This window comes from Ixodes scapularis, unplaced genomic scaffold (assembly GCF_016920785.2).
Source record: "Ixodes scapularis isolate PalLabHiFi unplaced genomic scaffold, ASM1692078v2 PGA_scaffold4__175_contigs__length_147842914, whole genome shotgun sequence".
Lineage (NCBI taxonomy): Eukaryota > Metazoa > Arthropoda > Arachnida > Ixodida > Ixodidae > Ixodes > Ixodes scapularis.
The window spans coordinates 124,719,398-124,733,668 of NW_024609879.1; the positions used below are offsets into that span (position 1 = coordinate 124,719,398).

At 45.8% G+C, this 14,271-nt stretch overlaps 1 protein-coding gene across 2 annotated transcripts in view; it reads left to right on the forward strand.

The window, feature by feature from the left end:
• LOC8026457 (ras guanyl-releasing protein 3) overlaps positions 1 to 8,071 on the forward strand; it is a 49,237-nt gene extending 41,166 nt beyond the window's left edge. Inside the window, exon 15 of one of the 2 annotated variants that reach the window (XM_040499348.2) lies at positions 6,224 to 6,661. In XM_040499348.2, the coding sequence (XP_040355282.1) occupies positions 6,224 to 6,579 (356 nt within the window). In that variant the 3' untranslated portion in view covers positions 6,580 to 6,661. Of the gene's footprint in view, positions 1 to 6,223 lie in introns of both variants that reach the window. The other variant, XM_040206011.3, reaches the window with a different exon arrangement.
• Positions 8,072 to 14,271: the final 6,200 nt, after the last annotated feature.

Below are 14,271 nucleotides of genomic sequence, written 5' to 3' on the forward strand. Positions count from 1 at the left end.
GACGTACTAAGGATGTACATGGCGTCGCATGGGCAGCAAGATGCCGTGCAAGCGCTCTGGGCGCTCGAACTCGAACGCCGTATGACGCCGCTGCTACTGTCGAACAAGGCGCAAGCAAAATTGCGGACTACTTTTCCCCTTAAATAAATGTCATTTTCGGTGAGTTTTCATATCCGTAAAATGTTTTGGAATTTTTTTTTGCATGCTAAAGCCAAATTTCGATTTAGCGAAATTTCAATGTAACAAAGTAAATTGCGAATTTTACCGACTTCGTTACATCGAGGTTTAACTATTTCTATGTTCCGTAAGGGGACTAGGTTAGGTTTCCTGCACGACAGCAGTGTCGTGCAGTGAAACTAGTTTCATATTGCAGGCTTTCTTATGCTGCAGTTCCTTCGTGCAGGGAGGTAGCAGGAAGGTACATGCTTTTTTACAATGTTCTTGCGTTGTGTGGTGAGTTAGCACAACAGGGACGGGTCTTTCGTAGTTTGCGCTTACCTTTGAAGAAAGAATGCGAGCGTGATGGCGTTAGCTCTTCTACAGTGCGTTCACGTCATGGAACAAAGACATATGACTTCTAAAATCTGATTGTGCTTTATGATATGTTAAAAGGCATTTTATGAGCAAATGATACTGCTGTTCTTCATCTATCATTTGTTTATTTTGTTTTTCATCTATCATTTTCGATAAAGCTTTCTTGCAATGCATCTGTCTCACTCGAAACAAAGATTGACTCGACATTTGCCCATTTGCAGTACTATCCTACTTCCTTTGCAGGCGTTTCAAGCCTAATCTATTCATTACATTGCATATCATGTGACTGCAAGAAAAGCAGCCATCATGCAGATTTTATTTGCCTCATGGCTATCAACTTCTACAATGCAATCTTTTGCTTGATTAATTGCTAGTGCTAGGATAAAGCCAGCTCCGTATCATATCATAGCAGTATTTAACTTGTGATTATCTGCTACAGAACCCTTGGCCAGGAAAGAAAGAGCATTTTTCACAACACAATTGTTTGTATCAACACTTGTCGCACGACCACTTGCAGCGAATACAAATTCCAGACATTAAGGGACTGTTTGATAAGCAGCTGCACATACCGTAATCCTTCAGGACACGCACTAGTCATTCACATAGCATGAACAAGTGTCCAAATGTGACTTTGCTGCAGTTTTAACATTTCCCTAACAACAGTTTCTATTTCAGCTCTATATCGATTATGTGTCAACTGATGTAGCTTGTTCCTACTGGGGTATGTGTTGTATATAAGGTGTACCCACACTTTTTGGCGCAATAACTACACCGGGCATTTTCAGATAAGTTTGGCCGAACATGTCCAAAAACAGTTCTAAGTTTTGACAAAAAAAAAAAAAAAAAAATTGTTGACTCAATGGTTATTGAAACAAAACCAACTTTTGTCTTTGCGGAAAACATTTAGAAACACTTAGTTCGAAGCACTTTCTGCGGATTGCACTAAGTTGGCATTTTGGGCAGCTTCCCCTAAACAACTGCTGCATTTATGTGTCTAAAAATATATACTGAAAAAATATGCATAGGAAGGATTGATCTTAAGAGAGGAGGTGGGGAATAAATATGAAATTTTTTATTTCTAGAGATATCTGAACGAAATTTACAGAATGTGTTTATAGCACAGACATAAGAGTAACTGCAAAGTTTCATGGAGTTGTGCATATTATTTCTCAAGTTACAAGTATTTATCAAAATCGTCCATATGCATTCCTTATCCCAGGTCTGGAGAATTTGAAAAAGGTAGTAGCGGCGTAAAATTTGTTATGATGACCCCTGGATACATTCCCCAGGGCATAACAGAGCCCTTTTTTTAAATTTCTTTGTTGAAAAATTTTAACGCAACTTTGAATTTTGTGTAGTCAATGAAACCCACATTCACCAAATTTCATTTTTTTATTATAAATTTTTAGTACAGTTTTCTAAAAAAAGGGCTCTGTTATGCCCTCACAAAGTTATTAGAGAACAGAATAAAAAAGACAGCACAAAAATCCATTCATCAGTTCCTGAGATATCGCTGGGACGAGCAGCCACGACAGTGAAAAAATCCATTCTGAGAAAACAGCACTTGAAAGTTGCACGCAGATTTTCAGCTTTAGAATGACCCTGGCAGAATAGTCAGAAGTGTTCTTGTGCACTTTCTTCTTGTTCCGCCTTTCCAAATTCTCTTGATGTCGTTTGCTGGCCTTGTGCAGACGTAGGGCATCTTTCTCGGCAGCTCGTTGGAGGGCTAGATGGGTCGGCTGAAGTCCCACTGCAACCGATATTTCTGCAGTTGCCTTGTAGCAGCCGGCGTTGAACCTCAACACCGCTTCATGCAGTGCAGTTTGCTGGCATAGCTCCAAGTTCGGCTTGAGCAATATCACAATGTCTAGCTTCTGCTTCGATCTCCTCACGTGTCAGGAAATGCGTCCGCAGATGGGTGCTAGAAGACGCGCTCCTACTTGTCGCGGCAGGCGGAAGACGGGCGCTGGGACCTGCGATCTCGGGAGGAACCACAACGGTCGGCATGCTCGGTACTCCAGGCGTGAGCGGGGCGATGCGTTCTTCCTCGACGACAGCCGATGGCACAGAAAATCCATCACTGGAAGTGTTGACGCGATCATCATTGACGGCACGCCGTGCAGAAACTTCCAACTTCGCCATCCGCACTAACTTTATGGACCGCTTCCGCGCGCCAAACGCGTGCACCGTCTTGTACTTCGAACCCCGCATCGTGTGCGACCACGAAACAGACGGGCACGCTACACGAAACTACTCAAAGAAAGTTCGGAAAACGATCGTAAAGATGGCGAAAAACGAAGTGGAGCTGACAAAGCAAGAGCGCGTGCAAGCAGACCACTATCAAAAGCAGACGACGCAAGCGGCAACAGCAGGTGAAACGAAGGAAGAGAGCGCTCCGCGCGCGGAGAAATCGCGTCCCAGCCAATAGCAGTCGCGCGCTCCCCCGCACGCTCCTCGAGCGCGCGCTCTGTCCAATCGCGTTCTTGCGATTGCGACATGGAAGAACGGCGACCACGCCGTAACCACGCGGCCGACGCCATTTTGGGAGCTGGCAAAAAAAAGAGAAAGAATTCACGTTCAAAACAAGACTAAGATGGCGGCCGTCGGCCCAACGCGTCGAAAATGGCGAGCGCGCGAAGTTGGGGTTGATTTTGACGTCTGACCGTCACTTGGAGGCCATTTCCCCGTTGTATTTGGTGCTGATAATTACAGAGAAGGTAGTTTATGAGATATACAACCGAAAAATAAGGTTTTCTAAAAATCGACTTTTTCGCAATTTTCCGGTTTTCAAAGCCCGCGTCCCCCCTTAAATATTTACTACAGAGTTACGACGTTGTTAGTCTTCAAGAGAAAAATCGCAAACACAACACATTGCGCAATAATGCTAAACATTGACTATTTCTTTTCTTCACGTCTACAAACGCTAAGACTTCCAAACTTTGTCCGCGTGTTGCATCATATTTTGTTGATCTTGGCTCTAAATAATGTTTTCCAGGTTAGCCGGTCACTTTTGCGGGAAATACTCAAATGGGGCCATTCGACTAAATACAGATTATTTTATAAATAAATTTTAAAAAAAGGCCATCTTCGATTGTTTTTTTGCATTACTTTTTTTTGCAATCCGCAAGAAATGCATTACATTTTTTGTGTCTTTGAAATAAAACGAAAAATCTGGCCAAATCGAGGCTACCCCAGTGCCTTGAATAAGGTGTCTACATACCCACAGTTAACAGCTTCATTATTTTTCCAGAGCGTAAAGATGCACGGAGGTGGTCAGGTGCTAACAAATTGACAGCACAGTGGCGGACGGAAGTTTTGAAGTCTGAATTCCAAGTGCGTTTCTGTACTAGAGTTGCAAAAATTGCGTACACAGGCCGAAGCAATCGAGAGGTGCTATCGGTACGCATGCTTCGCAGGGCCGGTTTTCAGCAGCCAGCGAGCACGCCACGTAAAAAGCAAAAATGACCCTCCGCCTTGGACATAAATTTATCTCGGACTTTTGCAGGGTGGTACCACGCAGCACCTCCGTGCGGCGACGGTGCCGCGTAACCATGTGGCAAGCTGCAGAACGCCAAGTTGTTTGATTAACCCAATGGCACGTAGAGGGCGCTGCACTCAGTTCACTCCTATAGATTTCACATTTAAATATTCTAAGCTTAAATGGTAAAACAAAATGGCTAGGTGGCGTAAGCTACCGCCCGATCCAAAGGGCTCAGCCGTATTCATCCATCCATCCATCCATCCATCCTAAGGGGACAGTGTGGGGGAAGCTACGTGCTCGTTGATACCTCCGTCTTTCGCCATGTGATCACGCTCCCACTCGTACCCACACGGAGAGGTCGGGCTCCAGCAATGAAACAGAGGTGGTCGAGTAGTACAGCGAGCGCGTAGATCATACGGCGCTGTCAGCTTGAAGGGGCGGTGCAACGATATTTAGTTTTTATGTTTTTCACTCTTAACAGACTTGCTGCCACTACCGTTGAATACTGTGCATCCGCCCATTCCACGTTAAGCGCCCATTACCAAATTTGTAAGATCTGAGCAAATGCGCACAGTACATTTGTATGTAAAATTGATGACCGAACAAGCGCCCATCCCCCATTTTTTTGTGGTTATCTCCAAAGTTTGAGTGGGCGCTTGCCCAGTATTTTACGGTAAATAGACCTGGAGGGACGTGGCTTAACCAGGGGAGGGGTTAATGGAGGGGGAAGATTTGTTGGGCTTTGGCACCCTCCCCACCCCTTTCCCCCCCTATGCATTTTGAAGGTTGTTCCCAAGTGAAAGCCAGCAGGGTTTTTGGGTAAACTATTCAATATCCGAAAAATTCGGCCAAAACAACTGTTCGCTTTGAATTTGCCCAGAATTCGCTCTAGCTCGAAAATCACTATTCGCACATGCCCATCAAATAATGATGCCCCGAAAATGTTTGGGCCTTAGAGTACTATCTAGGTATGCTCACCACAGGGCACGTGCAGTGCACAGCTTGGGTGGTAGAATTTTTACACATTTTCTCGCGTGGTAGCTGCGCTGCTCGTCATCTAGTTGCACTCGTTTGCTACATTACGGAGCATGTGGATAGCTGATCGTTGAAATCGTACGATGAGTTGAGCAAAAAATACCGTAATGCCCAGAAAATGTTTCTACCTGAAAATGCTATCTGTACTGGCTACTGGGCAGGCTTAGTGCGCAGCGCAGATTGAATTTTTACACGGTACATTGTTGCCCCCATCCTTTGCCTGACTTCTTTTGCAGATGTAGTTGGAAAGTAGGCTAGCAAGTAGCGAGCCTTGTTTGTAAACGGCTTGGCTATTGCCTAAGTGTGGTAGATTTATAAAATCTGCTGGGTGTATAATGGTCTCACTGTATGGCTGTTGGTTTACAGTGTAGTAATAGAAGTCATTGAAAGCATTTTGATGAGACTTCTGTTTGCATGCCAGCATGGTGTTGAATGCTGGGTGCATGTTGTTGCATGTAGCTTTGGGCTTTTGAAAAGTGCACTGCATTTTATGGCTGGTCAATATTGAATTTATAGTCAGAATGGACAACTGTTGTCAAGTCTGACAACAAGAGTTTTCTTTCCTTTATTTTTTTTACTATACTTTATGATACTAATATTTTCCTTCGAATGATTTCGTGAGCACCGTTATATATTCCTTTAAAAATGAAAAGTGTTCATGACATGATAATTGATATTATTTGAATCTATTCATCTATTTATTGCATTGCTTTTTATCTCAATTAGATGGAGTGGGGTTTTGCAGCTTTTTAGAAAAAGTTTTAGCCATGAACTTTCCCCCAAAATATTTTTGTATATTTAAAAACTTTGTTTTTTAATGTTTCTCAGCAAACATCTGTAGCAATTGTCCCTAACATGCACTGAGTGATGGCTTTGTAATATCTTACTTTGTTGACCAAGTTAGGTAGAAACAGCCCTTATTTGGGACGGAATCCTCTGTCTTCTGGTAATGTAGTGCAAAATTCTTGTTAAACCGATTCCTAATAGTATCTTAGAGGACACAAATAAGGTACTTTCATGCTATTCTTAATGGCTAAATTTAAAGCGTTGAGGTACCGGTGCTCACAGAGGCTGGAGACAGGTTTTTGCTTAAAAGACAGCCGCCTGAGGTATGTGAACGGGATAATTGAGGATCATGGAATGACGCGCGACCGTCTTGGACGTGCCGTGCAGACTGGGGTACCGTGCGTCCAAGCCGTCTGCAACAGCAGCCGCAACCTGTGCGGCGCTTCAAGCAGAGCCGGTCCGAAAGCGAGTCTGCGCCCGTGATCCACCGCTCATCCGACGCACGCTGGAAGTCCGAAGACGGGGCGTCCACTTCCGGCAACATCGGCTGCGCCGTACCAACGAGCACCGTGGCACCGGGATTGATTGCGACGGCGGCTCCGGCTCCGGCCATGGCTCCGGCTCCGGCTACAACTACGGCGTCGAGAATGCCGGAGACGGGAACCGACGTGGCATCGCCGAGGACTACGGCAGCCACCGTGGCTCTGACGAACTCGCACGACCAGCCGGCTCAGGATACGTGATCCGCAGAAGTTTCGGCAATCGGGTAACCGCAGCGGCGCGTCGGGAGGTGGGGTCCACCGAAATTGGGACGTTGGAAAGAAAAGAATGAGTTGGGGCGGTGCGGTGATGCCAGGATCCCGCTGGAGCGACGGGCGGAAACAACCGACGTCGACAAGCTTCAAGCCCACGCTGCGCGCACGTGAAGGACCCTTCGACAGACTTGCGGTCTCTCGGTGCTCGTGAAGTTAGCACGAGCGATTGCGAGCCTGCCAAAGATACACTTGCGTGCACGCCGCACGTGCTCGAGGCTTGTCGGTGTCAGTTGCTTGTGTTTGTCGCTCTAGTGGGACCAGGGCATAATCGTTGCCAACTTTTGGAAGTTTGTTATGGGGATTTAATGCTGCGGCATGCTTCATTTGGAGCGAACGGTTACAAGGGGCGAGGGAAACTAGTCGCGTTTCTTTTTTCTCGTTTCCTAGGGTGTCGGAGAAAATCGTGGTTTCAAGAAACATACTTTTTTGCGGGCAAGCTGCCCTTTGGAGGCCGACGCCGCAAAAGCTTTACTGGCGTTCATGGCCGAGTTCTCATTGTGAGCTCGGTTTCTGTGGCCTGTGCCCACGGTTTCGTCGGTGGAAGCTCCCTCCGCGGCGTTGCTTAACATACCACGTGTTTGTTTTCCCAAGGCCTAGTCATCTACTTTGTACCTATTGAGATTTAGCACTTGTCGGGTGCGAGTTCGTGAAATTAAGGATCATCGATGTCTAGTCTGGGCAGCTCGGGCGAATCTGTGGGTTCCGCCTCAACGTTTGGCCCGTCTTGTTTTCAACATTCCATGGCTAAACTTTAATTTGTTGGCTCCTATTTTTGGCCCCAATGTAGCGTCGGGCGAAGTTTAACGTTCCGACACATGTTGGGGTTGACACACTTAAACGAGCGTTTTGGTACTGATGTCATCCTCAAAACGGGCTGGTGTCATTACGTCTTTCTCGGGGGAATCGCCACATGGCGTGCTTAAACATTTACGACACGACCATAGAAGTTTTACGTCGTCTCTGCGGCATTTCTATTAGCGGGAAACTTAACCGTTCGATCAATCTATACTCCATTTCACGATAACTTGGCGAGCTGTGGAGGCTAGGGCCCCGCTACCCAATAAGAGCGTTGGAACGAGGTACGCAACCCGACGTCACGGGAGCATTTGTGTCACTATGCCAAATGCGAGGTCTGGAGGAGCCGGCCGTTGTCTGCTAGCCAAGTCGTCTGCTCCGAAACCAACCAACTTCGGATGAACGTCCATTGCAGCAACATTTCCGTCCACTAGAATAGCGAGCATTTCGGGAACAGTTCATAAGACAACCATACACTGAATTTAGCCACGAATCTGTGACTGGTGCTAATGTCGGGGCACAGTGCGACGTTTTGAGCAAAAACGGCCAATTACATGGCTGCGATTGCTGGCGATCGCCAACGGCCACGGCGCTACAAGGAAAAAAAAATCGGGAGCGGATACGGGTGGTGGCGTCACTTTTTAGGTTTAAATATAATTGAAGCTCATAGATTTGTGATTATTTATTCTTCATGTATTCTCAATAAATATGGAATCGCGCAAGTTCAATTGCCGTTAAAAGAAAAAGAAGCCTAGAACTACTTTTTGTCGCTGACGGCCCTGTTGCTGTGGCGGTAACGAGGCCCTTGTGGCCTGGACCACGGAGTGTTCTTGCGCGTCTGGCTCCGGCGCTCTTATTGGGTCGCTGGGGGCCACAGCCTCCACAGTTGGCCAAGTTATCGTGAAATGGAATATAGGTGAAATGGCAGTCTTCTGCGTCGTACGCTCGTTCTTACGGAGTGGTGTCTATTTTGTTTGGTGGCACTCGAATGCTTCATTCCTAGCTCATTAACTTGAGCACACTGGAAGTCTTTGCCAGTAACTTGGGCAAACATTGGCGTGGTGCTGGATAACATTTACCGAGCTTGGCAGCACGTTTCACGTTAAATTTCCCGAAGCAGCTGTTTTGCCGTATATTGCCCGTACGTTCTTGTTAGGGATTCAGGTGCAGCTTTCATAGTTTATTTGCCGTATGAAATTGTCCATAGCCACGAAAGGCTTTTCTGCCTTGTATTTTGGTGGAAATGGCGTCTTCCGTGTCTTCGGGGAAGTGGCTTAAAAGGAGATTTCTTCATAGGCTACAAAAATGGATCGTCGGCTTGGAACCGGGCTTGTAGTGTACCTGTAGGGGAGGGAACGAAGCATGTAGTTTACTTCTAACAGCGCAAAGAAGCAGATTTGTATCTGACAATGACAGCGCAAGGCATTCGCACGACTACATTTTGTAAAAGTTAGACTATTAGTGGCTGCAGCAGAGCAACCTGCATTTGGGGTGCCTGCCACTCTCTTTTTTACTCGGATTTAGATTAAGTGACTGAGCAATATGGTTGGTTCCTGTTTTCTTTTCTCTCTCTGCTTCATCAGCAGTAGCTATAAGGACACAACTGACCACAATGACGGACTTCCATCATTCACTTCCGACGTTTTTTTTTTTTCTTGTTTTTTTTTGTTTGTATTTTAAGACGAATAGGGGGAAGGCCGCTTGGAGAGGTACCATATTGCCCGGTCCATAAGTATCACCCTCCTATTGACGGCTCTTTTCAGAAAAAAGTTGGCATATAAGCAGTCTTGGGTAGTAAAGCATTACTAGTAATGCGTTACTGTAACTTTGTTACTTTTTCGGTAACTTGTAACTTTAACGAGTTACTTTTTAAGAATGTAACTTGTAACTGTAGTTCTATTACTTTTTCTGAGGTAACGATGAAAGTAATGGCGTTACTTTTGTTTGTTACTTTTCAGTTCTTTATGAATAATATATCATTGAACGAGTATAATCTAGCTATTCCTTGCACTTTCCAGATTGTCTGTTCCGACATTTCGAGTGTCAGTTGGCCTTGAACAAACTTGGGAATACGCTCTTTCTCGCGAGTCACGACCCGAATATAGCCACGTGTAGATTTGATAAGAAAAAAGAAGAAAAGAAGAATCTAGTTATCTTTAGGCACGTGCTTGTACTTTGTGACTGAACATTCACATCTTAGTATCTTGAAGCACTATCTCTGTTGCGTTTTTCTTTTTCTGCGCACGCTTTTTAATCATGTGAATCAAACGTGAAAGAACAATACAAGCGGAGGGCACTTCGTATGTTTCGTATTTTGATTTGCGCCCCTACGCCAGCGTGGTGTCAACAGTGAAGGCAGAATTTACTGTTGTTTGCGCGGGGTTTGTTTGTGGCTTGCCGTGTACGTACTGAACTAGGTATGTCCAAGGACTCCATGAGCCCAGCGCAACCGTCCACGAGAAAGCAATGTGCTAGTGCTACCAAGGATAGGGATATTGATGGGAACAAAGAACTAGCATGAACGGCATACAGACAGTATTTTGTTGTGGTGAAGTGGGTTGCTAGCAATTTGACTGCAGTATGCAAACTTTGCAACAAGGAGTACTCCTACAAGTCTTCATGTTCAAATCTGAGAAGACACATTTAGTTGAATTTCGGACTTTATCCTTTTTATAATATTGACTAATTTTCCAGCTGAACTGTAAAGTTGGAATTTACCGCTACGGTGAAAGCCTGACTGATTCGTGTCTATATTTTTTTTCTTTCAGGCACTAGTAACTTTTTTTTTGTGTTGTCGAAAGGTAACTAAAAAGTAACGTCGTTACTTTTTAAAAGTAACTGTAACGAGTTCCTCTTTTGTTGCTGTAACAGTAACTTCGCTACTTTTTTCTGAAAGTAACTGTAACTGTAACAATTTACTTTTTAAAAGTAACTTACCCAAGACTGCATATAAGTCCTACCCTCGTATAAGTTGCACCTATATATTTGTCCGGTTGGTGCGGCAAAACGGCGTCGAGAAGCCCACGCACATGTATTACAATCGGAATATACGCACAAGCGATGGAAAGTTTTAATATTCTTGTCGGCGCTTTGAATGAGAAACACAACTTCCGTGGCAAATTCCTCCAGTTAAGGATCATACTTATAGAAAAAAGTGTGCACAAGTCGCTCCATCGTACATGCCGCACCGGCGGGAATTTCGGTAACCAAAACTCGACTTGCACACCGGAAGATGCGGTAAATGTAAATAAAAAGAAAAAGCAGAACATGGCCAAGTTAAAACTGTGCAAAACAACTGGAACGGGGCACAGAGGCTGTGAACGGGCTACTTGCTGTTCTGTCATTTTGAGCGTCGATATTTTTGTTGTGATACGAGCTCTGGCATGGGCACCGTGCCTTTTGTAGGGGCAATATCTGGGTCTGGGTACACAAACGACTATAGAAATATTCTGTCCTTTTGACAACAACATTGATGTTCAGATCTATTTTTATTTTTTCTTTATGCCACACTCATGTCAAACCTTCAGGTTGTCGTAGTCTGCATTTACAGACATTTAATTAGTGGTTTCTTTTTGAACGATCAGACCATTAGCCACTGGAATGTCCATACTTGCGGAGCCAACCTTATTTGCACCAGCTTGTTAGGTAGACGTAAGAGGGGACCTTGATTGGAAGCCCTTGTTAGCAGCAGGTGCAGCCCACAGTGCTGACTTTGGAGGATACCGGCGAATCTTCTGTGATACATTCAGGAGTTTCCTCTTGTTTGCGTAAAACGCATCATCCTACTTTATTTTGCACTACTTACTGTAACATCACATCAAATCAACAGACTACATATACTGGTATAGAAAAAGTTTGGGACGACTTCTTGCATTGCAGTCTTGCACGTTGATCAGATGAGCACGCGGCATTGCAATTATTCCGACGTCGAGCGAGGCACTTTGTCCAATGTCGCGCACTCAAAGTTGAATTACCGTCTTGCTCGCTTCAATTATTACAGCAGTGTACACATTCCAGTTTGGTGATTTTTTTTTTTTTTCTCGTGGAACTGCAATGATTGTGGCTGGCAGGAATCCATTGGGTTGAGCTTTCTTTATTCAAAGTGGACTCATCTTCAAAGGTGATCAATCAATACATCAACTCTATAGTAGCATTTTGTTTGTGTAGAGAATGTTACTGGCCAAAGTTTTAACTAAATGTACCTGGAAAAAAAAAAGTATAAAGCAGCAAGAGCGTAGAGCCTTCAAACTACTACTGACCTCTTTTAGCCGCTTTTCTTTCCCCCGTGCTGGAGCTCGCATTTTGACGAAGCGCTCCTTCTAAGACTACATATTTGACGTTAAGGCACATTGTTTGGTCTTACCCGATTCCGTGAAAGCATTCTTACTATGGCAGGACAGTGACGAGCACCCAAGGCATTTACTGCGTCAAGCTCACTTCGTCGAACGTCTTGCAAACCGGCTTGTGGAGCCGTTGATTGCATTCTGTTTAGTGATAGCTGGAAGGTGGTAGCACTGTGCAAAAACGGATTTGAAATTGTGTCACCAAGTTGCACCATGCTCATGGCGCATGCCTCATTTTGCGATACATTTCTCTGAAGGATCCCGAGCGTTGTACGAGTCTAGTCAAATCTCATTATTTCCATCGTTTCGAAGGCGGGAGTGGATAGTACGTACACCTAATTTATGAACCTCTGTTGCACCACGTTGTGTGGTGGTTGACTCGCATGTTGGTCGGTCTGCGTTCAGCGACTGATCCATGTTTTCTGGGATCCTTACGACACCTGATTTTCTTCGTGTTTGGATTTTTTTTGTGTTTGCTTTTGTGTGTCTCTATGAGATAGTCATACCTCCGTCATTCTGTTGGTGATTGGCCCGTGCTATTTCCGCACAAATGTCTCGGGTAAAGTATCTATATGGGAATATTTTGTGTTCACACTACAACACGTGCAGTATTTTGAATACCTCCTCTACGCCGTATGCCGGTAACAGTACGAAATGTACAGTACGCCGAGCACGGTTCTACATAGCGAAGTTCATACCATAGACTGTGCATTACATTCCACACACAACGCATTAAGCTTCCGTCTCTCATAGATTTACGGCGCTGAAACCAGTCAACGAAATAACATTGCACCGTGTTTTCTCGAAAAACGGCAAGCCCATATTTTCAAGGACAAACCACCACGGTCAGCTTTTCATGAAAACCTGAAATTGGATCTTGTCTTTGATGTGGCCACGCTGGTTTGAACGAACAGCCATCCGCGGAGCCTCGTCCGTCGACGAAACAGCTAGGCGACATTTGTACGAGAAATCTGCACCGACTGAGGGGGAGAGGGGGGCCCATATCTAGAAAGTCAAAACTTGCACCGCAGCCAAAAGCAGCCTATAGAGATTGCACCTAGCATTTGCACTTGTAAGTTTGGCACCTTGCGCGCAAACGGCGCACAAGTCAAGACTACAATTTCGCCGCTATTTTGCGTCCGGCCGGTGAGAAGCGCGACGGGGATGCCGTGGACACTCAGGACCAATAGACTCACCGGTTTTTCTAATGGGTTGCAGGGGGGCCGGCGGCCAGCTGTGATTGCTGTCGGCTGTGTTAGGAATCCCCGCAGAACCGGCCCCGGGGTCGTACGCTGCGCGACACGTGCCGGCTAGGACCTTCCGTGACTTCCACGCCGTACGCATTCGTTCTGCGCTTCGATTTCATGTGCGTCGCCCCCCGCTCTGCGCTAACCCCCACGAGAAATCTTGGGGTTTTGTCTTGGAGAGTCGTCGTAGGACCAAGTTTTTTGGTTTGTCTGACGAGAAATGGGCGACGTCGTTTTTGGCTCCGAGCTTACGTTGCGAGGGCAAGCGCGTCGGGAGCGTCGGCTACCGCAGTTTTAGTCGTGCTGACATGAATAGCCGCCCCGTGCCAACGCTTTTGGTTCTAGAAGTGGTTCGCTGGGTGCGTAGAGGGGCAACTTTGACACGAAGCTGAACGATGCGGGTAGTCCTCTCCCATTGTTTGCCGGCCTGCTCGGTGCGGCCAGTTGGCCAACGCCCGGTTAAAGTTAGTTGCTTGCTAGCGTCGCGTTCCACGTTGTACGTCAAGGCGCCAGTCCCCTTTCCGACGTGTGTGGCGGCTGCGTCCACCCACTCTGTTTTACACCTCTCTCGTCCTTGTTTGAAGTGAAGGGGCATGCATCTGGAGTGCACTGTGTTCTCGAATCCTTTCCAAGTTTTGAGGAGTTGAGGGTAGCCCGTAAATTGGCGTAGAAGGTTCAGAATCTTTTCCTGGAGTAACCGGCACGTTTGTGGAATCTTTACAGACAAAAAGGAAATCTTGCGCGGGTTGTTTCTTCGTATGTTCGAGTCTTTATTGGTGTGCTGGTAACAGCTCCAACATCGTTTGAAACCGTAGAGCAAATTGTTTGTTATGGAGGGAACACCTCTTGGTCTGAAATTAGTTTTGCTCTCGTGGGTTCCTTGGTAGTATATCACGACAACCACAATTTCTACCGAGCCTTGCACCTTTGCGAAAACGACCACCTTAGACGAATGTAAAATAATAATAATAATAAAGAGGCTAATTGTGGTGCCACCATTGAAAGCGTGGTTACAGGAGGCGATTTCGATAGTTCGTTGAGTAGGGTACCCCGATGGAGCAAGTATTCCAGCGTGGGAATGGTTGGCAGGTGTCTGCAACCGACGCGGTTAATGCCACTGGTGCAGGTCTTGCACGTGCGATGGCGACGAAATTGCCACATTCCCTACCTAACAGATTGTTTTCTTGTGTTTTGGCTTCGGACCGTGAAAATACTGAGCTTACCGCGTTCTGGGG